Here is a 23,870-nt window from a genome sequence, read left to right on the forward strand (position 1 = left end):
ACTTCTACTCTGGGATTTGCCTTAATGCCTTCTTGACTCTTCTCAGGAGTGTCATCTACTTCATCTATACCAGCTCTGGACCATGTTCAGAGGGAAACCCAGGCAATAACAAACATTTATATTGACTAGACTCTTTTTTGTTGGTGGTGGTTAAATTATTTGTTCTCTGCTCCCCCACAATGCCCATCCTCCTTTTCCCTTCTTTCTCACTTGCTGAGGACTGCTAGGAAAATGGCATCAGTTAAGGAGAGAGGGTTAGTGTTAGGGCTAGGGCTAGGGTGAGGGTTAGGGTTAGGGTTAAGATAAATAGCTCAGCCTTCCTGGCTTCAGCTATACCTGGAGAGCTGATAGGATATGCTTTTTGCACTGTGACCCAAGGACGTGAAGCCACACCAAACAAACCATCTCCATTTGCTTCCCAACTTAAAATCATCATGTGTCTAAAACCTATTTGGTAAAGAAAGAAGAGCTGCATGAAATCATGACCATTGTAGATAACTATGTGAGATAAGAATTTGCTGTACTAAAAAGCTTATCCCAATTTACTGCCATTGGCATGTCATTCTTTAGGGCAGTTCTCAATCAGGAGCGATTTTGCTCCCAGAGAATTTTTAGCAATGTCTGGAGACATTTTTGGTTGTTATAGCTGTAGGGGTGCTACTGGTATCTATTGGATAGAGGTCAAGGATGTTGCTAAACATCCTATAACACATGGGACAGTCCCTTATGACAAAGAATTATCCAGTCTAAAATGTCAGTAGTTCCATGAAACCCTGCTTTAGGGGATGCCAGCTTCTATTGTGTATTTTTATTTTACTTTTGTTCTCATAAGTTTTAACTATTTGTTACCAAAACCCAGAAGTGTCACACATTTTTGACAGAATGCAGTCATGGCCAGCAATAGGTAGGAGCAATTATAGGGAATCACTATGTTCAGATGTCTTCCTTCTCAAGATTCCCGAGGGGGTACTCAAGTGATGTCTAGGACCCTGGTGACTGGTACTACAGGAGCTGCAGTGGGGCTTGTCTGGACTTTTCCAAATGCGAGGTCTCCTTGGGCTACCCTGTGCATTCTGACATGACACTGAAGTTGGTGTTAGTGTCTCGTGATCATTTCACTTAGCCCAGGTGGTGCTGGCCCGTGCCTGTGCTCTCCCTAATCCAGACGGAGAATATAATTTTCAGAGGAAAAGAACCTTGACTCTCAAGTCACTATTAAAATGTTTGAAAGTAGGCTCTGGCTTTTGGTCCTAATTTTCTCCATAAATATAATATCTCCTCTGGATTCTTCTTCATTTTTCAAGGCTGTCCTTCTATATGTTGCCAAGATTCTACACAACAATCTCATTCTAGGACCTCATTTCCACCTCTCATCCTTTGGCCTTTGGTGTCCTCAGGCTGTTGCTCTTAGCCTAGGTCTCTATTCTTTCAGGCTGTTTGGACTGTCTGGGCTTAGAGGCAGTGGGGCAAGTAAAAAAAGCCCTGGACTTGGCTGTCAAGACAACCCCAGCTCCAGAAACTTCAAACTGTGGCCTTCACCCTGGGTGCCCTGGGAGGTATGTCAGTCCCCATCCCTACATTACCTGCTCCATATCATTAGAAGTGCTTATAAACTGAAAAGCTCTCCACAAATGCACAGGCCTGTGCTGGTTATGGAATTTCACGGCTCTCTCATCTCCTAAGGACTTGGACTCATCTTCCAAATGGCCTTAAGTCACCTATTTAAAATACTTCACAGACTGATTTATTTTAGAAAAAAAGTGTGGGGGGAAGGAGGAAATAAGTTATCAGTATGGAACTATAGCAGTTATACAGGCCATGGCTTAGGAAATTCTTTGGCATTGTGCAGCTGCTCAGGTTTTGAAGGACATTGCATGTTCCAAAACACCCAGATAAGCACATTTGCAGTTTACAGAAGGAAGTTCTCATAACCAAACTCTGTCGAACTTTCAGTAACCTTGAGTGGGAATCCAAGAATGGTGGCTTCTGAGCCTTTAGTAGGTGTGTCTTCCTCTTGGTCTGGCTTTAAAAGTGGTGACTAAAGTCTCTCGGGCCTGCTCATGGGGCTGACACATGCTGGTCAAAAGAATCGGGTCAGTCTTGTGTTCTACAACGTTGAAAGGACAGGACTTCAAGTGCTCAGACATGGAGGCAACTTCATTAAACTCCCAGCCCTTGATTTTGGAGAAGAGGCTGCTGAATTGCCAGATCTATGAGGAAAGAGAGAAGTTCCAAAGTAAACACTGGGGTGATACCCTCAGGCCGGCTTTATTTGAACAGTGTGGGGAAATGCCTTTCTGTTCTTCCTGTTCTTAGATTCCTGAGAGTATTTAGTGGCTGCAGCATACATTTGTTAGTCTTTTCTCCAGCATCCAATTCCTAGTTCCCCCTTCCAACTGATAATCATCCCAGCCAGCCATGTGGTGTGTGGAAATGACTAACACCAATCTGCTTATTGACATACACCCTTCCCCCATCCCCCACCTCCCCAGGAACAGTGGTTAGTTCTAGAATAGACATGGTTCAAATCAGGACAACAAGTGACAATGAGACTCTACTCCAGAACTTTTGTTTGTGATACCAAGAAGCAGATTCTCTTTTCCCCTCTGTGCTTGAACTTGGAAGCTACAGTCTTAGGAGCTTCTGGCAACCACCAGGGACCATGAAGGGAGAACTGTGTCTTAGGGTGGAGCCACAAGCGAGGAAGTAGAGAAAAGAAATAGAGAGTAAAAAGGTCATTTGGGGGCATTTTGAGCTGCTAGATCAAGCCATACCTGAAGCCATCACCTTTGCACTCTTCAGTTATATGGGCCAATAAATTCCCTTTATTGTTTGTCATGTTAAGTTGGTTTTCTATTGCTTAAAACTAAAACTATGCTAACTAATAAGAGTCTCAGTAGAACAGAAACCTTAGGAGAAATCTAGAAGTCTGGCACTCAAATCCCTGTGGGCCTTTCCACCTAGGATGTGGTGGCAAAGCCACTAGTTTTATAATCTGGCTATGAGGATAGGCATAATCTGATATCCTTCAACCTGATCATTACACCCTCAGTTTCTTGTCACTGTTACTATATAAGAAAAGTGTATCCTGTGATCTTGGAACTATTTCCCTTTGTACTTTAAAAGGCCATTTTAATATGAGCATTCTTTAGCTCCAACTAAATTCTCTTTCTTCCTTTCTGCAAGGAAATTAGTTTGTCCCAAATGATATTTAAGAGCGGTCAGCAATCACTGAATTGGGAAAAAATGTGAGCCAAAAAATAATGAAATTTCTAGTATGTAACTTAAATCATTTGCATTTGATTTTACAGAGGAAGATATTAGGTAGTTCTAGATGATACATTGTATCTTGGCGACACAATTCCCAAAGGCAGGGTCTTAGTCTCATTCATGTTTATGCCTAACACATGGTTGGTTGGCAGTCATGAACACATGGATTGCAGGCATGGATTCAAGCATGAATTCATGAGGGAGAGTCTGATAATTATTTTTTGAAGAAGACTACTCAGGGAATAAATAATAGAATATATGCAAGATGTTTTAGACATAATCAATAAAACTAGATGTAAACATCTCCTAACTCCCCGATACCAGTTTGCATATACCCACATACTGGGAAGAGACTCAACAGTGAGATTTTGGAATTACTGACCTAAATGGGCATGATGAATTTGTGATTCACATTACCAATATATGTACCATAAGAGAGGATGCTACAGTGCTACGGCACCTTGGATATGATGAATTGGGAGTTTCACTTCTATAGAGTACAAGCCAATAGAACTTATAATACAGTTAAGCAAGCCTAACCTGATTGGGAAAAGGGGATGAGGTTTTTCCAAAGGGAAAGATTCTTTGATCTATGCAGCAGAGTTTTTTTAAAAAAATTAATAAGCATTTGAACCAGGGGAAATCAGTGGACCAAATTATTTTAGAATTTCAAAATGAATTCAACAGGGGCAAAACTTGTTTGTAAATAAATTAGTTGACATAGGGCTGAGGAGAATTTGTTGGCATATTGTATCAGTTGGAGTCCAGGCAGAAAACAGATGGCACACTCAAACTGGGTAATCTGAAGAGAATTTTAAAAAGGAATAATATACAAATGTGTGGGCAGGGTATAGAAAACCCAGGCTAGTAACAATCTAGAGTGTTACTACCCTAGGCCTGAAAGGGAGGAAGGAAGTCAATGGAACCCAGAATCAGTAACCTATCAGATATCAGATACAGCTGGAGGGACATGGCCAGTGCAAAATGTCGTGGAGGAGAGAATGCATGCAGGGAGGAAGCCAGAAGAATAGCTATGTCAACCTCATGCTTCTCCCTCCTGACCATCTCCTGCTGATACACTCCCGTTAGATTAGCCCAACTGGAAGCTGGGGGGCAGGGGAGCTGGTTAAGCTAGTCTGTAAAGATCAGCCTCCTGGGGGACAGATCACGATGGAGAATGGATCATGTGAGCAAATGGAAGACATGCAGGACACATACATAAATAGGCATTACCATTTGTATTGCCATTTTTATGTTTATGGATCTGTCTCCTCTACTACGCTGACCTCTTTGAGTTCATAGACTGTTTTATTCCCGGTAACCTAGTACAATCTCAGTGCCTAGTACACTGCTTGGTGCACAGAAGGCCCTTAGTAAATACTTGTTGAATGAATGAATAAGTGAATGACTATTTACTTGCCTTTCTGTGAACTCTCCACGAGGTGCCTCCATGGGAATACCTCTTCTTCTTCCACTTCAGGAGGACCATCCCTCTCTCTTGTAATAAAGTGGCACAGATATTCCTCATCAGCACGGACACCTGGGAGAGCTGGGATAGGCTGATGCTGTCTAAGAACCCAGCAATGTACTGCAAGACCTCCAGGGGCAGGCTGGTTAGAGAATTCTGGTTTTTTCCTTCACGGCCTGAGAGATGGTTGTTCCCTCCCTCACTCAGCTCTGAAGCAACCTCCGGCTTGATGGCAAAGGTCTTGAGCTCCTGACTATAGATTACTTTTGCCTTTTTCCCTGGGGGACAGAAATGGTTTTGAATAAAGGTACATCCCAAGTAGGCAAGGGGGCATCGGTGCTGGAACCAACCATTGAGACATGACTGAATGTCTGTGTGGACATTCTTGAAATGTAGGGGGAATTCATCCCTCCTGAAGAATTTGTTGCAAGTGAAAGTAAAGGCAGAACTGCTCTTGTTGTGTCTCCTGGTCACACACTCACTGTGGAGCTCCATATGGAGCCCATTCAGATTGGCATTGGTTAGAAGGTCAGCCAGCACCGTCCTGGAGGAAAATTGTTCTGGCTCAAAACTGTATGTCTGTGTAGCAAAATCCATGAACACCCCATCAATGCTCCTGGATTCAGAGATGACATGACCTTTGAGTTCTCTTTCCAGAGCACACAGCAGGGTGGTCTTGATGAGATCTGATTTGGGCAGGTCCTCCACAGTGATCCCTAAATCCAAAGTATCTACTGCCTTGTGTTCACTTGGCCTAGAACTCAACAAGGTATCTCCGAGGTGACCCCGCTTCCAGCAGTAGCTCACGGGAACTTTGAAGGTGTAAACAGTTTTCACTTCCTGAGCCTCAAGTTTGCCATAAACAAAGTCTCTCTCTTTAGGTGTACAAGCAGGCATCTGACCAAAGTGAATAAGCATCCTCCCATTGTGCACCAGGTACATATTATAGTCCTTTGCATCCACAGCTGTTTTCAGTCTTTCCAGAACACCATCCTGCCAAGGGGCAAACCCTGACTTTTCTATGGCTGCATGAAAGTCCTGCTGCTTCTGGTCTTCCTGTGTTTCTTTCCCTTTGGCAGTGCTCTCTTCTACCATGTTGTTGCTGCTGGAAATCTGTTCTTTCTCTGGGCCATCCCTGCTCTTGCTCTCACTGCTCACTGATGAGCTCGTTAAAACAGAGGCCGCATGCTCTTTGCTGAACATATTTTCCCACTTGTCAAACTTGGCTAGGTCCATCCCTTCTTTGGTTTTGGCTAATACCTCTCGTTCTTCTTGAGTCAGCTCTGCCACCTCTCCGTTGGTGGTTGACAGAGAGCCGCTTGTTACCAAACCAGCATCTGCCCCACCCACCGCTCCTTCCATTTCCTTCCAGCTGGCTTCACCATTCATGGTAGGTTCCTCTTCCATGGGTTCTCTAGTTTCTGGGAAAAGTTCTACCATTTTCAGAGATCTAAAGAGGACCTTCTGGTCTTGGAGGGCCAGGGCTGTGTCCAAGCACTCCTCATTGGGAGTCTCTTTCATGATGTTCTCATGAAGGGCTGTTTCAGAGTCCATGTTTGGCCAGCGGTTCCACTCCATGGAGCAGCAGACCACGCTGGCAGGGCACACTTGCAGGTGCTTGGCCAGCTTGTGACGGGAAATGGAAAGGGGGCAGCCATACTCGGAGTTGAGGCACGGAACCTGTTCTAAAGGGCACAGGAGCTCGTGCTCTGCCTCTTTGCACATGTGGAAGGTAGCGCCGCAGGACAGGTGGCAGTTTATCACCAGGCAGGAGACACCAGCCTCCACAGGCATGTGGCAGTGACGGTTGAAGCATCTGTCACAGTGCCTGTGCTGCCCTGGTGGAGGCCTGCGCGCCCTACGCTGGAGACACCAAAGGCAAGGGGAAAGAGAAAACAAATGACTGCTGGAAGAGAAGCTCTATGCATGTCTGTGAGTGTTTAAGTTTTAATTGACTTATTTTCTGTTTATTCATGTTTATTGTAGGAAGCTTGAAAAATATAGAAAATCATAAGAAGAAAGCAAAAATACTCATAATCCCACACAACCTAGAAATAACAGCTATCAATACTCTTCTCTTTATTTCCCAATAGTTTATTCTACGTATTAGCTGTGTTGAGAATAGAAAAAAAACAAAGGTGAAAGTAATGGGCTACAAGGTTGACAATTGCTATTTTTGAGTTGTGGGTTGTGGAGGATTTGTATGACACAGTTAATATTATGAATACAATTTTGCATTCTGCTTTAACTTGCTATTATGACATGTCTAGGCTATTTTATTAATTTTTCTTTGCAAACTTTCTTCATAATGGCAGTGTAACATTCCAGAATGAGTGTTCTGTCATTCATTTAACCAGCTACCACTAGGGAGTATGCTGGGAGGATGTGGGGCATGTCTGATTTTGTTCACATCTTGGTCCCCAGCACCTGTCACAGGGCCTGGACCATTGTAAGCACTCAGTAATATTTGCTGAATGAAGGAATTGTTAGCCATTTAGATTATACCTGGATTTTTTGCTTTTTCATATGTAAAGTTTTACTAAAAATCTTTGCTCACAGATCTTTCTCAGGTCTCTGATTTCCCCCCTATTCTGTGTCGGTTTCTTCTAGGTTCTGCTCTAGCATCTGTGGTTTGGCAAAAAGCCAATATATGTCATCAGGCCAAAAGGATAAATCTGCCAGATGCTTGGGCTACAGGCTAAATGAAGCCAGACCTGGACCTGTGAAAGGTAAAGTTCCAATAAGCACCTGGTACTTACCATAGCTTCCAAATTTCTTCTTGCTTTGTAAATCTAGGGGAAAATATAAAAATACAAATATGAATGATTAGTAAGAAAAGTATTTTATCTGTTTTAACAGGGGCCAAAGAGACTTCACGTATTCTTCCACCACCCTGGAGGTAGGTGTCCTGGCCCACATTTTGCAGTCAAATATACTCTACCTAGATACAACAATTGTTAACATTTTGCCCCTTTCACGTTCTCTCTCTCTCAACACACACACACACACACACACACACACACACACACACTTTTTGCCGAACCACTTGAAGATAAGTTGCTGATGTCATGATACTTCATCTGTAAGTACTTCAGCATATATTTCCTAAGAATAAAGACATTTTTTGTAACTACAGTAACATTATCTCACCTAAGAAAACTAAAAATAATTTTCTAATATCATGTAACATGCTGTCTATATTCAAATTTCCCCAATTATCTCCAAAATATCTTCTGTACTTTTAAAAAAACAACTCAGTTTTGAACCAGGATCCCTTTAAGGTTAATTTATTACATTTGTTTGTTAAATCCTTTTAGCCTCTTTTCCTCTGGAAAACCCCCCTCAACTTTTCTTTTTTAGAAGAGACAGCCTTAAATCTCAAGGAAATTGTATGCTAGTTCATTCATGTATTCATCTGTTCATCCATTCATTCAACAAACATTTTTGATTACCTACTATGTACCAGTAAGTGAGCATAAGGGTCACCTGGACTGCTTGTTAAAGTGGCTTTAAACACTATTGTTCATTAGAATCAGCTGTGATTCTTGTTAAATATATAGATCCCCACTGTTCAATATGGTAGCCACTGGCCACATGTGGCTATTTAAATTTAAATTAATCAAAATGAACTAGAATTAATAATTCAGTTCCTCAAGTCATATTAGCTACACTTCAAGTGTTCAGTAGCTACTCTATTGGACAACACTGCTATAGATGCTGGCTGCACCCCTGACCTGAGCGAAGGGTGTATCCTGGAATTTACATTCTTAACACATTCCCCAGCTGACTCATGCACTATAAGAGTGAAAGAGGGATCACGCCAGAATCCCTCTTAAGCTATAGAGGGATACCTCATACCCTAATAGTCAGCCTGACCATCAGTAGCTTCAGGGTTAACTAGAAGATTAATCAGACAGAGAGGGAGCTGAGCAGGGTGGAAAGGCTGTGAGGGTAGGACTGAGATGGAGCAGAATAGGATCAGGCAAAGAGCACATCTTTTGTATGCAAGAGTCTAGCTACTTGATCTTTTAACATACAATTTAACATTCAGGTAGGCTCCTGCCATATTCCAGATCACTCCTGGGAGGGAAAAGCCCATTATGGACTTAAAGAAATTCATAAATATTAGGCTCAAGCATCTAGAATTATTTGGTACTCAATAAGGAACCATTTACCATTGTAATTGGGGTGTTAACCAGTAGTAGTGGAAGAATGGAGTGGAAAGACCTAGAGTTAGAAACTGCTATGTAGAGAACATGATGGAAGCTGAGATTGTGAGACTGATGACAGTAGAAATAGGCAAGATGAGACAGACAGGAGACATTACAAGGGATGATCAACTAACATTTTTGTTTCTGGCTGGAGATAGGGGAAGAAGAAGAGTCAAAGGTGATGCCAAGAAGGTGAACTAAGAAGAGAGAATGTTGGGTGTAATTCTGAGAAAAATAGAGGTCTAAGGAGGGAACTGTTTTGGGAAGAAAAATGGGTCCAGCGAGTGTAATACAAGTTGCTTTAGGTGATGACAGATCATGTGTGTGGGAAGATGAGGGGTTAGAATATAGAGATTCAGACTTGAGAATTATCCACTTAAAAGTAAGAGGAAGCCATAACTGGGGAGGTGAGAACACAAAATAGAAATCTGAGCCATGAAGTACAAGGCTAGGTATGACCACTTTGGGGACAATAAGAAGAAGCAGAGCCAGAGAAGGAGAGACCAGTGAGCTAAGAGAGTCAGGACTATGTTGCCAGATGTAAAGAAAAGGGTGAATGATGGCCTCCAATGCTGCTGTGAGGTTAAGAACAGGGATGACAATGCCACTGCTCATGGCAGGTCCCCAAGGAGCCCTTGCCAGAGCATTTGCATTTCAGCTGTGAGGTGGGACCCTTGGCCATTCAAAATCTAGCATTTGTTTGGAGTAGAGGAGAAAGCTATTAAGCACACACTCCAACGTTGGCAGGGCCTGTGCCCTGGCTGGGAGAATGTGACCATCTGCTTTCTATTCATAACAGACATTCATCAAGAATAGACTCTGGATGACTCAAGGTCCCTTGTTGGTTTTTAGGTGGGGAAGAAGAGGCAGATCACAAATGGAGTAAGGTTATGTGAAAAAAGCTAACAGCACCAGGAATGTCCAACTTCATATTTGCCAACCGGGTTCTGTCACAAAGTTGAGCCCAGTTTCCAGCAAGGGCAAAGCAGCCCTGGCTAGTTCTGTGCACTCAATGTATGTAGTGAGAACTCTGCCCCTATCAGCAGGCATGTGTCTGGCTGGAGGGACAATAGTGATGAACTCTAAGCCCAATCATTTCTTTTTCTCCCTCTTCTTCCTCTTCCTCTCCTCCTTCTTCTTTTTTTAATTGAAGAATAGTTGATTTACAATGTTGTGTTAGTTTCAGGTGTACAGCAAAGTGATTCAGTTATATATACATCTATATCAATTTTTTTCAGATTATTTTCCCTTATAGGTTATTACAAAATATTGAGTATAATTCCCTGTGCTACACAGTAGGTACCTGTTGCCAATCATTTCTTATCCTTCAGCATTATAAAGATGGTTCTTAGCAACAGCGTTATTGAAACTGGGAACATTTGTGGTGGAATCTTATTGCTCTCCATCTCTTGGGAGGTTATTTGAAAATATTCCTTTAAGAGAAAAGAAAAGCAATGCAGGCAGGCAACAAAGATGCTGTTGCTTTATGTTGCTATTTAAAGATCTTCTGCCAGGCTCTGGAGCTACCCCAGATGGGTGACTTTGAGAGAAGGCATGTGCTCAGCAGAAAGACGCTGAGTGGAGATGAATTTTTGGAGACATTTGTCAGTGGAGGAAAGGAGAAAGACAAATATAGCTAAGGGCATAAAGAAATCACATCTGAACCTTTTGTTGTATATCTGGAGGAAATCTTTCCCACTGCGATAAAGGACAATCCAAAATGGTTGATAGTCTAATTATTGCTGGAGAAACAGGGTAACCAATCATCCTGGTTTGCCTTGGTCTCTCCTGGTTTGAGCACTGAAAGTCCCAGGTCCCAGGAAACCTCTTATTCCCAGGCAAACTTAGACAGCTGATTGGTCACCTTAGGTTGGAGTCAGCTGGTGTTGCCTCAATTTAATCAAATTAGATTTATCATTGGTTGTCTTGTGACATGAGATGCCCTGTTCTCCCAATTTCTGTTCCTGTGCAGTGACTGGATTCTTATCCTCCATGGGGTCTGTCTGACTTTCCCAGTGATTTCTCCATTTTGGATGTCATAGTGGAAGAGAAATAAAATATTAGTGCTTAACATGTGCGTTTACATAACATCTCATTTAATCCTCACAATAATAATGTGAGGTGGGTATTACCATCTCCAGTTTACTGATAAGGACACTGAGGCACAAAGAAGCCTAAGTTTGTCTTGCTTCAAACTCTACTGTCTGCTACATCACACTGTGTCCATCAGAGACCCATAGAGACATTTGTGGTCCATCTCCATGATTTGGGGAGAATGCGAGCCCATGGCTAGAGTCTGTAAGGAGAAAGCCTTTTTTCCCCCAGTTGGGGCACAGAAAGGTGTCTCTACCTGTATAACCTTTCCAAATCGTAGAGAAGCTGGATGCTTCACATTAGGAAGCACCTCCATGCCTATGATGAATTTTTTTTTTTTTTTTTGTCCTCCTCTGGACCACAACCCATACTGTGCCCTTCTGAATAGAGGAAACAAGAAGACTGCACAGGTCCCATGCCTTTGCATTTCAGGGAATACAAATGTGGCAGGGAAGATTTTTAAGGTTAAAAATCTGCACTATAGGAACTTCCCTGGTGGCACAGTGGTTAAGAATCCTCCTGCCATTGCAGTGGACACGGGTTCGATCCCTGGTCCAGGAAGATCCCACATGCCGCGGAGCAACTAAGCCTGTGCACCTCAACTACTGAGCCTGTGCGCTAGAGACCATGATCCACAACTACTGAGCCCATGTGCCACGACTACTGAGGCCTGTACACCTAGAGCCCATGCTCTGCAACAAGAGAAGCCACTGCAATGAGAAGCCCGCACACTGCCACGAGGATTAGCCCCCCATCACCGCAACTAGAGAAAGCCCACTCACAGTAACGAAGACCCAAGGCAGCCAAAAATAAATTAATTAATTCATTAATTAAAAATAATTAAACAAATTTTCAGGTGTTTATCTGCCATTATCATTAAAAAAAAATCTGCACTATAGTATGGAGTCTGACATTTAAAATGAAATACCTACCAAATCAAAGCATATAGATTAGAGAAACTCTTCACTGTGAAAAAGCTGACAAAATTCTATGCCTGAAACAGAGTATGGTTATCCAGGTGACATTTTCCCCTTCAGTTTCTATGCCCCTATATTCACCTTTAAATTCTTGCTTCCTGTCTGAAAAGGCAATACATACATTCCCTCCTCTTAAAAATGAACTTCAATCAAGTCTATGGCCAAAAACACTCTCCCCAAAATATGTTTTTTTTTTTTTTTTTTTTTTTTTTTTTTTGCGGTACGCGGGCCTCTCACTGTTGCGGCCTCTCCCGTTGCGGAGCACAGGCTCCGGACGCGCAGGCTCAGCGGCCATGGCTCACGGGCCCAGCCGCTCCGCGGCATATGGGATCCCCCCAGACCGGGGCACGAACCCGTATCCCCTGCATCAGCAGGCGGACTCTCAACCACTGCGCCACCAGGGAGGCCCCAAAATATGTTTTTTTAATGTACGATTTTGACCATTTTTTAAAACATAAATTTATTTATTTATTTGTTTGTTTATTTATTTATTTATGGCTGAGCTGGGTCCTCATTGCTGCACACGGGCTTTCGCTAGTTGTGGCGAGCGGGGGCTACCCTTCGTTGTGTTGTGCGGGCTTCTCATTGTGGTGGCTTCTCTTTGCAGAGCATGGGTTCTAGGCACGCGGGCTTCAGTAGTTGTGGCACGTGGGCTCTAGAACACAGGCTCAGTAGTTGTGGTGCATGGGTTTAGTTGCTCTGCAGCATGTGGGATCTTCCTGTACCAGAGCTCAAACCCGTGTCCCCTGCATTGGCAGGTGGCTTCGCAACCACTGCACCACCAGGGAAGCCCCCAAAATTTGTTTTAAAGTTCTGTCTAGAGGAGACAAAGTAATATACTTTAGACTTAAATAGTTGAGAGAGCTGCACAGAACTAGATTTTACTGATTGTACTGTATGAAGTTTAACTAGAATATGAGTAGGTAAAAGGACCAGGTGTGTGAGTTTGGGGGATGAATATTTCTTTAAAGAAATAGAGGAGAATTTAGAACTTGGCAGGGGAGCAGACACTATTTGACACAGGTTGTGGTGCTTTGCGGATCACTCAGAAAGGAGAAGTTAATAAGCAAAGGCAAGTCAACTAGAAAGTGGTCCTTAAAATGTGGTACCTAGACTAATAGCATCAGAATTACCTGGGAACTGGTTAGAAATGTACATTATTGGGCCCCACCAAATCAGACCTACCAGCTGATTCTACTGTAAGTTCAAGTTTGAGAGCTAGATGAGCCTGATATTATGCCCCAATCACAAAGAAACTACTGCCCAGTTAGGTGGGAAGGCCTAGGAGAAAGATCTGAAAGGGCAGTTGGCAAATCTATCCATTTCTTTCAATCTCCACCACCAGGCCCAGGTCCAAGCACCATCATCTCTCATCCAGTCTGGGGAAACAGCCTTATAATCAGTCTTACTCCTCCCATTTTGATGCCCATTCATCAGCAGAAAGAGTGATTTTAACAACTTTTTTTTTTTTTTGGCTGCGTTGGGTCTTCGTTGCCGTGTGTGGGCTTTCTCTGGTTGTAGTGAGCAGGGGCTACTCTTCGTTGTGGTGCACAGGCTTCTCATTGCGGTGGCTTCTCTTGTTGTGGAGCACAGGCTCTAGGTGCGTGGGCTTCAGTAGTTGTGGCATGTGGGCTCAGTAGTTGTGGCTTGCGGGCTCCAGAGCACAGGCTCAGTAGTTGTGGCTCACGGGCTTAGTTGCTCCACGGCACGTGGGATCTTCCCGGACCAGGGCTCGAACCTATGTCTCCTGCATTGGCAGGTGGATTCTTAAACACTGCACCACCAGGGAAGTCCCAGCAACTTTTAATATTAGATCATTACTTCCCTGCTTAAAATCTTTAGGGTATTCTATCCCATCACAAGGAATAAGCTCTGATGTCATTTTCTTGGCCTACAGGGCCCTACATGAATGTCTCTTGCTTGCCTCTTTTACCTCACCTCTCTCCCTTGAGCACTTAGCTCCAGCCTTGCTGCTCATTCCTCATTCCTGCACTTGTTCTTTCTCCCAAGAGAATTCTTCCCTTGCTCTTTAATTGCTTATGGGTTCCTTCTTGCTATTCAGATTTCACCTTACCTGCTACCTCCACAGAGTTCTTACCTGACACACCCAATCTAAAGTAAATTAATGAGGGAATTCCCTCGTGGTCCAGTGGTTAGGACTCTGCTCTTTCATTGCTGAGAGCGCAGGTTTAATCCCTGGTCAGGGAATTACGATCCCATAAACTGCACGGAGCAGCCAAAAAATTAAAAAATAAAAATAAAGTAAAGTAAATTAATGAACACTCTCATGTTCTGCTGAGTAATTTTTGACAAGTTATTGAATCTCCCTAAAGGTAATTTATTCATCCATAAAATGGGGCTCATCATAACCCATAGGATTGTGTGAGGATCAAATGAGATAGGGTACGTGTCTAGTGTACAAGAGTCACTCAACTGTTCATCCTTCCTCTATCAGGAGGGTCATTCTCATGGTTACTACCCTTGTCCAGACCTTATTTCTTCCTATTACATCACTCCCAGAGCCCTTGGCTGGTTGTTCAATTTTTAGTTCTCCCCCACTCCAATGGATCTTACATACACTGCCAGCTTAACCATCCTCAAACCCCATTAAAAAAAAATCTTACCTCACTCCTTTAAGGACGTGAATCTCCCTAATTTCCCCCACTTTTGGCCCCTTGTAATCACCACAAAGCAGTCATTTCTCAAGCACTTAGGAATTCAAATAGTACAGTATCAGGCCCAGAGGACCTTTCAGATGCTCCCAAGGCAACTTGAAGTCCTCTTTGCTTCCCAGGCCTCAAGTTCATAATTTTAATTGTTTACCTACATTAGTTTGTTCATTAATTTGAAAAGGAAGGTTTTGGACTTCCCTGATGGTGCAGTGGTTAATAATCCGCCTTCCAGTGCAGGGGACACAGGTTCGATCCCTGGTCCGGGAAGATCCCAGGGTGCCCGTGTGCCACAACTACTGAGCCTGTGCTCTAGGGCTCACAAGCCACAACTACTGAAGCCTGAGTGCCTAGAGCCTGTGCTCTGCAACAAGAGAAGCCACCACAATGAGAAGCCCGCGCACCGCAACAAAGAGTAGCCCCTGCTCGCCGCAACTAGAGAAAGCCTGCCAGCAGAAATGAAGACCCAACACAGCCATAAATAAATAAATGAATGAATAAATAAATAAATAAATTTATTTATTTAATAAATAAATAAATAAAAAGGAAGGTTTCAATTGAGACTTGTCTCCTCTCTTGCGACTGACTCTGGGTGTTGGTACAACCCGAGAGAAGTTGCTGTGATGGTGTGAGTGGTGAACGACCTGATGAAGGGCATAAATGGAACAGAAATGTTGAGACCTGTGGAATGTGTGCAGGCTGTGAAAGGAGCTCTGACTGGAATATCAGTGGAGGGTGGGAATGCCCCAGGAGGGGTACAGGAATGATTTCTGAGGCACTGAGAGTGAGTACAACTAACACGGCTCCCAGCACTCCATCAGCCTTCAGTGAAGGATTGGATTGGATGGAGTTGAACAGGACCCTAAAGAAACACCTGTGAGAGCACAGGTCTGGACAAGGGTAGTAACCATGAGAATGACCTTCCTGATAGAGGAAGGATGAACAGTTGAGTGACTCTTGTACACTAGACACGTACCCTATCTCATTTGATCCTCACACAATCCTATGGGTTATGATGAGCCCCATTTTATGGATGAATAAATTACCTTTAGGGAGATTCAATAACTTGTCAAAAATTACTCAGCAGAACATGAGAGTGTTCATTAATTTACTTTATTTTATTTTTATTTTTTAATTTTTTGGCTGCTCCGTGCAGTTTATGGGATCGTAATTCCCTGACCAGGGATTAAACCTGCGCTCTCAGCAATGAAAGAGCAGAGTCCTAACCACTGGACCACGAGGGAATTCCCTCATTAATTTACTTTAGATTGGGTGTGTCAGGTAAGAACTCTGTGGAGGTAGCAGGTAAGGTGAAATCTGAATAGCAAGAAGGAACCCATAACACCTGTGAAACACCTGTGAGAGCAATTTGAGACCTTTAGGAGGAAGGGGTAATGATGTCAGATATATGATAATTCGTGTTTTTTTGTTGTTTTGTTTTAAAGGAAGAAAAAGAAATGTTTTCAACTTTATTTGGTTAATGTTGCCTTAACTGAATGGAAAAGACTCAGTGGACTCCAGTTATAACAGATACTCTGAATGCTGCCAGAATTGTTTGTAGGAGGTTACACTTGTTCTCAACACTTACAGTCATAGAATCAGAAATCTGGATCAGGTAGATAACCAGAAATCCTCTGCTCTGGAGCTTCTCAAACTTCAGTGTGCATAGGAATCACCTGGACAATCTTTTTTGAAATGCAGCTTCTGATCTGGTAGCACAAATGGTCTAGGAAAGGGTCTAGGTTAAACTCTTCATTTTTTACAAGAGAAACTGAGACCCAGAGAAGTAATGTCTTGCTTATGCTCCCACAGTCTCTGACTCTAATCACATGCTTTTCTTTTTTCTACTTCACCTTGATAGTTTACTGAGAAATTCTGTAGAAACCACAGTGCCACACAGAGCTACCTGCATGACGATGGCCAAGGGCATGTGGGCAGCTTAGATGGTACCAAGGGCAAAGCAGGACAAGGCCTGGAAGAATGAGGAAGAGGTGGTAACCAAGTGTCACTGGCCAACAAGGTCATGAGAAGGCATAAAGCAGGTATATTTAAATCACTGACTCAAGCAAAAGAGAATGCAATTAACAGAAAATAGTTTTAACCTTCTTCACTATAAAGTTAGTAGGCAATCAGGGTTGGTGTCAGGGAGGTATTTTTAGGCAAGGGGCCCTCCCAGCACCCCTCACATGATGCAGCGAATATTTTGCCTCCTCATGTGGCTAGCCCTGGCAATAATTATTTATTCCTGAGCTTTAACTTTAGTGGAAGTGACAAGGTCAAGAGTTAAAGGACAGAGATTAACTGTTAACCTATTAACCAGCCAATTAATCTGTTACTTTAATTATATATTGTTAATCTGTTTCCCTGCTATGGAGATACTTGATTCTATGGAAAGAAAATGTATAAAGTTAAATATTAAAGTAATCCCTTTGCATCTTGAGATTTTAACACAACCAGTTGGCTGAGGATAGTTCCCACATCTGGTCGCATAATCCTGGGCTTTCAGGCTATGATGTTAGTCCTTTCACTATACCCTAAAAATCATCCTCCCTCAAATCTATTCAACCTCACCATCTGCAGTTCTGTACCTACACTAGAAATCTCTCTACCTTTAAACTTTCTAGTTATTTAATTAGCTAGTTAATTCTTGTATCTTGTACTTATTTTTTTAGTTTCAGTATTTTAAATTACTGCTTTGTATTGGCCAAGAAAGGGCAAACTAGATGGATTATTTAGGAGTAGCTCTGAGTCAGCCAATCTGGTTGGTTACTGCTAAGCTAACATGCCCATCTTGCTAGGAAAGTACCTGGTATACCCCTTGAAGACCTTTGTGCCATGGAAACTCTGACAAAATTAAATGAAGTTAGGCAAGTATACACAGTGAATTTGATTGTGCCTAGCAAACAGGCATAATTATAACCCAGACACCTATAGCAGAGTTACGGGATGCATCTGGAGGTTACAGAGGCAGGCAAGAAGGAACCAGGAGTTAAGGTGTCTGGTGGTAGGTCTCCTTTTACTTGGGTGGCTTTAGCCTGTACAGTGCAAAGTTCAGAGTGTACAGAATCCCTTTTGCTGCACAGGCCACTTCCTAGGATGTCCTTAGCTGAACTTTTAACTATATAACACTAAAGCAAGGTCCAGAGGAAAACAGGAAAATAAACACTGCTCCCTATCCCTGCCAATTTGTTTGTGCATGCAACACTATGCTGTTATTCCCAAAGCTAGAAATAACCTATCTACACTTTAAAGTGTTTGACTCCTCAAGTATCATTAATCATTTTACTTTTGTCCTCCTGGATTTGCAAGTTTCAAATTTGTGATAATTTTTGGTTTGCATGTGTATACCATTTTTCAACTTGTAAAATACTTTCACTTCTATTCCATAGATGCATTTGGATTCAAGAGAGCTGGGGAGGAGTGAGTCATGTTTAGGGAATATAGTTAAAGAAAAACAGGTTTTAAACTCTGCAGGCAGAATTTAAATAATATATGTAGTAAATACAACTGTGCTAAATTAACTGGTAGAGTGACACAGGTGATGGAATTTAAAGTACATGAGAATGACTTGCAGTTAACATAGCAAATGCTGATTGGGGAAAAATCACAACATTTGGACTTCAGAAAACAGAAATCCTGGGTTCTGGGCCTTCCACCTATTTCCTCACCACCTCCCCCCCTTCCCCACCCCCCCGCCATCCTGAACCCCCATCAATACTGTGTAACCTTAGAGATAGCACATAACCACTATGTGCTATCACTATGGTTGATTTTAGAAGAAAGAGCCTAAGCTGTTAGAAAGCAGGTCATGTCTTCCTGCTCTAAGATTTTAGATTCAAAGCAGGAGTTTACCTATGGCTGGGTCTCATTCTCAGCACTAACCTCTTCTCCCCCATATGTAACTTAATTTGCTTAACAATCCTCTTACTCAGAGCAAAATGGTGATATGCCGCTCAGCCTCTGCCTCTATGTTCACTACTCTAAATTTCCCCTTGATGAACCTGCCCACATTTGAAAAGCTTACCTTAATGGCATGGGCTGAGTCAGCATCTGCTGCACTTGTGCCTCTTGATGGTGAGCAAGTAGACTGCTGGAGGTGGCTCGGCATGCATTGGCTGCAGCAGAGGACAAAGTTTTGTCGAGGAGTTAGGGAAAGGAGAAAAAACTTCAACAGAAATAGTTCAAGTGTTTTGAAGTTAAAAATAAAACTATATCACAAGGGGCAATGTGACCAGGCTCAGCTTACGATTTTTTCTTTCTCCTGTATTTGTCCACACTCCGTCTCTGTTGGAGTGGCAGTTAGCAGGGGAAGCCGGAAGGCAAGCGGGGTTTTATATCAATGGGTTTTCTTTCCCTTGAGGAAGAAGGAAACTCCTTGTAAGAAGGATCATTTCAAGGCCCGAGCAGCCTCTCAGAGTCCTGTGCATGTGGTTGGCAGATCCAGCTGTGCCCACAGTGGCTGGTGGAGCGCTCAGGACAGGCTGCTGCTCTAATTATAACCGTGCTTTTCACCTAAACCTATCACTGGCTGAGGCAGCAACTTGCGCAAGTGACATGTGGTCCTGTTTCTGTTTCTCCTATTTCTTGTCGTGACAAGTGGCTGTCCTCTCCTAGCCCTCTTCTTTCCCGGATGGTTGGGAAAGGAAGGTTTTGTAATTCAGAAATCAGGCATAGAATAAGTCCAGTCTGAGAAAATTAGAGGTGGTAGGAGGCTTAGCTATCACTTAGTCCAACTCTCTCATTTTACAGACGAGAAGACAGAGAAGAGAAAGTAAATTGTTCGCCTAGATCTTCCAGCACTACACTGAAAAAAGTAGTGAGTGGTTGGGACTTCCCTGGTGGTGCAGTGGTTGAGAATCCACCTGTCAATGCAGGGGACATGGGTTTGAGCCCTGGTCCGGGAAGATCCCACATGCCGTGGAGCAACTAAGCCCGTGCGCCACAACTACCGAGGCTGCACTCTAGAGCCCGCGAGCCACAACTATTTAGCTCGTGTGCCACAACTACTGAAGCCCGCACGCCTAGGGCCCGAGCTGCAAAAAGAGAAGCCACCACAATGAGAAGCCCGTGCACCGCAACGAAGAGTAACCCCTGCTCTCTGCAACTAGAGAAAGCCCGCGTGCAGGAACAAAGACCCAATGCAGCCAAAAGTAAATAAACAAATTAATTAATTAATTAATTTTAAAAAAAGGTAGTGAGGGGTCATCTCTAACTTGTTTTCTTTTTTTCCTTTAACATCTTTATTGGAGTATAATTGCTTTACAATGGTGTGTTAGTTTCTGCTTTATAACAAAGTGAATCAGTTATACATATACATATGTTCCCATATCTCTTCCCTCTTGTGTCTCCCTCCCTCCCACCCTCCCTATCCCACCCCTCTAGGTGGTCACAAACCACTGAGCTGATCTCCCTGTGCTATGCGGCTGCTTCCCACTAGCTATCTATTTTACGTTTGGTAGTGTATATATATGTCCATGCGACTCTCTCACTTTGTCACAGCTTACCCTTCCCCCTCCCCATATCCTCAAGTCCATTCTCTAGTAAGTCTGTGTCTTTATTCCCATCTTGCCCCTAGGTTCTTTATGACCTTTTTTTTTCCTTTTTCTTAGATTCCATATATATGTGTTAGCATACGGTATTTGTTTTCCTCTTTCTGACTTACTTCACTCTGTATGACAGACTCTAGGTCCAACCACCTGACTACAAATAACTCAATTTCATTTCTTTTTATGGCTGAGTAATATTCCATTGTATATGTGTGCCACATCTTCTTTGTCCATTCATCTGTCTATGGACACTTAGGTTGCTTCCATGTCCTGGCTATTGTAAATGGAGCTGTAAATGAACATTTTGGTACATGACTCTTTTTGAATTATGGTTTTATCAGGGTATATGCCTAGTAGTGGGATTGCTGGGTCATATGGTAGTTCTATTTGTAGTTTTTTAAGAAACCTCCATACTGTTCTCCATAGTGGCTGTATCAATTTACATTCCCACCAACAGTGCAAGAGGGTTCTCTTTTCTCCACACCCTCTCCAGCATTTATTGTTTGTAGACTTTCTGATGATGACCATTCTGACCAGTGTGAGATGATATCTCATTGTAGTTTTGATTTGCATTTCTCTAATGATTAGTGATGTTGAGCATCCTTTCATGTGTTTGTTGGCAATCTGTATGTCTTCTTTGGAGAAATGTCTATTTAGGTCTTCTGCCCATTTCTAGATTGGGTTGTTTGTTTTTTTGTTATTGAGCTGCATGAGCTGCTTGTAAATTTTGGAGATTAATCCTTTGTCAGTTGCTTCATTTGCAAATATTTTCTCCCATTCTGAGGATTGTCTTTTTGTCTTGTTTATGGTTTCCTTTGCTGTGCAAAAGCTTTTAAGTTTCATTCGGTCCCATTTGTTTATTTTTGTTTTTATTTCCATTTCTCTAGGATCTAACTTGTTTTCTAGATATGTTCATTTGTGTTATATTCCACATATAAGTGATATCATATGGTATTTGTCTTTCTCTTCTGACTTCACTTAGTATGGTAATCTCTAGGTCCATTCATGTTGCTGCAAATGGCAATATTTCATTCTTTGTTATGGCTGAGTAATATTCCTTTGTGTATATATATACCTCATCTTCTTAAGCCAGTTGTCTGTTGATGGGCACTTGGGTTGCTTCCACATCTTGACTATTGTAAGTAGTGCTGCTATGAACATTGGAGTGCATGTATCTTTTCAAATTAGTGTTTTTTTTTTCCAGATATGTACCCAGGAGTGGTATTGCTGGATCGTATGGTAGTTCTATTTTTAATTTTTTGAGGAACCTCCATATTGTTTTCCATAGTGGCTGCACCAATTTACATTCCCACCAACAGTGTTCAAGCATTCATTTTTCTCCACATCCTCTCCAACATTTGTTATTTGTAGACTTTTTGATGATAGTCATTCTGACAGGTGTGAGGTGATATCTCATTGTGGTTTTGATTTGCATTTCTCTAATAGTTAGCAGTGTTGAACATCTTTTCATGTGCCTGTTAGTCAGCTGTATGTCTTCTTTGGAGAAATGTCTATTCAGGTCTTCTGATCAATAGGGTTGCTTGTTTTTTTGATATTGCGTTGTATAAGCTGTTTGTACATTTTGGATATTAACACCTTTTTGGTCACATCATTTGCAAATATTTTCTTCCATTCCGTAGGTTGTCTTTTTGTTTTGTTTATGGTTTCTTCTTCTGTGAAGCAGCTTTTAAGTTTAATTAGGTCCCGTATGTTTATTTTTGCTTTTTTTTCTTTTGCCTTAGGACTGATCCAAGAAAATATTGCTATGATTTATGTCAAAGAGTGTTTTGCCTATGTTTGCTTCTAGGAGTTTTATGGTTTCATGTCTTACATTTAGGTCTTTAAAGCATTTTGAGTCTATCTTTGTATATGGTGTGAGGGAATGTATTAATCTCATTGTTTACATATAGCTGTCCACTTTTGGTATCAGGATAATACTGGTCTCAGAATGAGTTAGGAAGTGTTCTCTTGTTTTTTAGAAGAATTTGTGAAGGATTGTTAATTCTTTAAACATTTAGTAGAACTTAGCAATGATGCCATCTGGGCCTGGACTTTTCTTTGTGGAAAGTTTTAAATTACTAACTCAATCTCTTTACTTGTTAAAGATCTATTTGCAGCATTTCTATTCCTTGTTGAGTCAGATTTGGTATTTTGTGCCTTCCTAGGAATTTGCCCATTTCATCTAAGTTATCTAATTTGTTATACAAATTATAAAATTTACACAAATGTTCATAATATTCATAATATTTATTTATAATGCTTTTTATTTCTGTAAGGTTGGTAGTTACATCCCATTTCTGATTCTAGTAATTTGATTCTTCTTCCTCTTCTCCCTTGTCCCCCTCCTCCCCTTCCTCCTCCTCCCCTCCCCCTTCTCCTCCCCCCTCCCCCTTCTCCTCCCCTTCCTCTTCTTCTTCCTCTTCTTCTTCTCCTTCTTTTTCTTCTTCTTCTTCTTCTTCTCCTTCTCCTTCTCCTCCTCCTCCACCTCCTCCTCCTCCTTCTTCTGCTTCTGCTTCTGCTTCTGCTTCTGCTTCATCTAGCTTGCTTTGAGTTCATTGGTTTGCTCTATTACTTTTCTATTCTCTATTTCATTTATTTCCACTTTAGCCTTTATTTTCCTTACTTCTGTTTGCTTTGGATTTATTTTGCTCTTCTTTTTCTAGTTTCTTAAGGTGAAAAGTTATTAATTTGAAAGCAAAACTACGGAGACAAGGATCAGTGTTTGCCAGAGATTAGGGGAGAGGAAGGGAAGGATAGGTGGAGCACAGAGGATTTTTAGGGCAGTGAAACTATCCTATATGATACTATAATGGTGGATACATGACAATTACCTACTTGTCAAAATCCATATAATGTACAACACTGAGAGCTAACTCTAACATAAACTATGGACTTTAGGTGATAAAGATGTATCAGTGTAGGTTCATCAGTTATAACAAATGGACCACTCTGGTGTGGGTTGTTGATAGTGAGGAAGGCTGTGTGTATGTGGGAGCAGGGGCTATATGGGAAATCTCTGTACCTTCTGCTCATTTTGCTGTGAAGTGAAAACTGCTCTAAAAATGAAGAATATTAAAAAAATCAAAAATAATTTTAAAAAACCCAGTAAGCAAAAAACCTCACAACCTAAGGGCCAATGTCTCTACCCTAGGTCTGCAGTCTTGCCCTGCAAGATCCCTCTGTGATGACCCAGAATGTGAAGGGTAACAAGACATTCAAACCTGCTACTGCTACTATCTCTATTACTTTCCCCCAGTGAATGCTGATACAGTTATTGTTATTATATAATGTATGCTACCAGATTATTCACCTAATTTCTCCCATGCTTGATTAATCATTTAGAAATGTCCTTTTTACTTTCTAGATTGAGGGAGAGGTTGGAGTTTCTTCTAATTAAATTGCCTTATGATCAAAGAATGCTGTTTATATGTTATTGAGTTTGTTAAGATTTGCTTCTTGGTCTAATATGTAGTCATTAGGTACTTGAAAAGAATGTGTATTCTCTACCAGCTGAATGCAGAAATCTACATACTTTCATTAAATCAAGCCTATTAACTGTACAGTTAAAATCTCTACCCATACAAAATTTTTATTCATTTGACCTATGGATAAAATCATCTATTATGATTATGTAT

At 41.9% G+C, this 23,870-nt stretch overlaps 1 protein-coding gene across 1 annotated transcript; it reads right to left on the reverse strand.

The window, feature by feature from the left end:
* Positions 1-1,994: 1,994 nt before the first annotated feature.
* Positions 1,995-18,797, reverse strand: FBXO40 (F-box protein 40; the record flags this gene model as incomplete). The annotated part of the gene is given in 5 exon segments (XM_079705257.1): positions 1,995-2,210; positions 4,691-6,601; positions 7,498-7,525; positions 7,527-7,549; positions 18,714-18,797. Coding segments are annotated over 5 exon segments (2,262 nt in total).
* Positions 18,798-23,870: the final 5,073 nt, after the last annotated feature.

This window comes from Hyperoodon ampullatus (genome assembly GCF_949752795.1).
Source record: "Hyperoodon ampullatus genome assembly, chromosome: 5".
NCBI lineage: Eukaryota > Metazoa > Chordata > Mammalia > Artiodactyla > Ziphiidae > Hyperoodon > Hyperoodon ampullatus.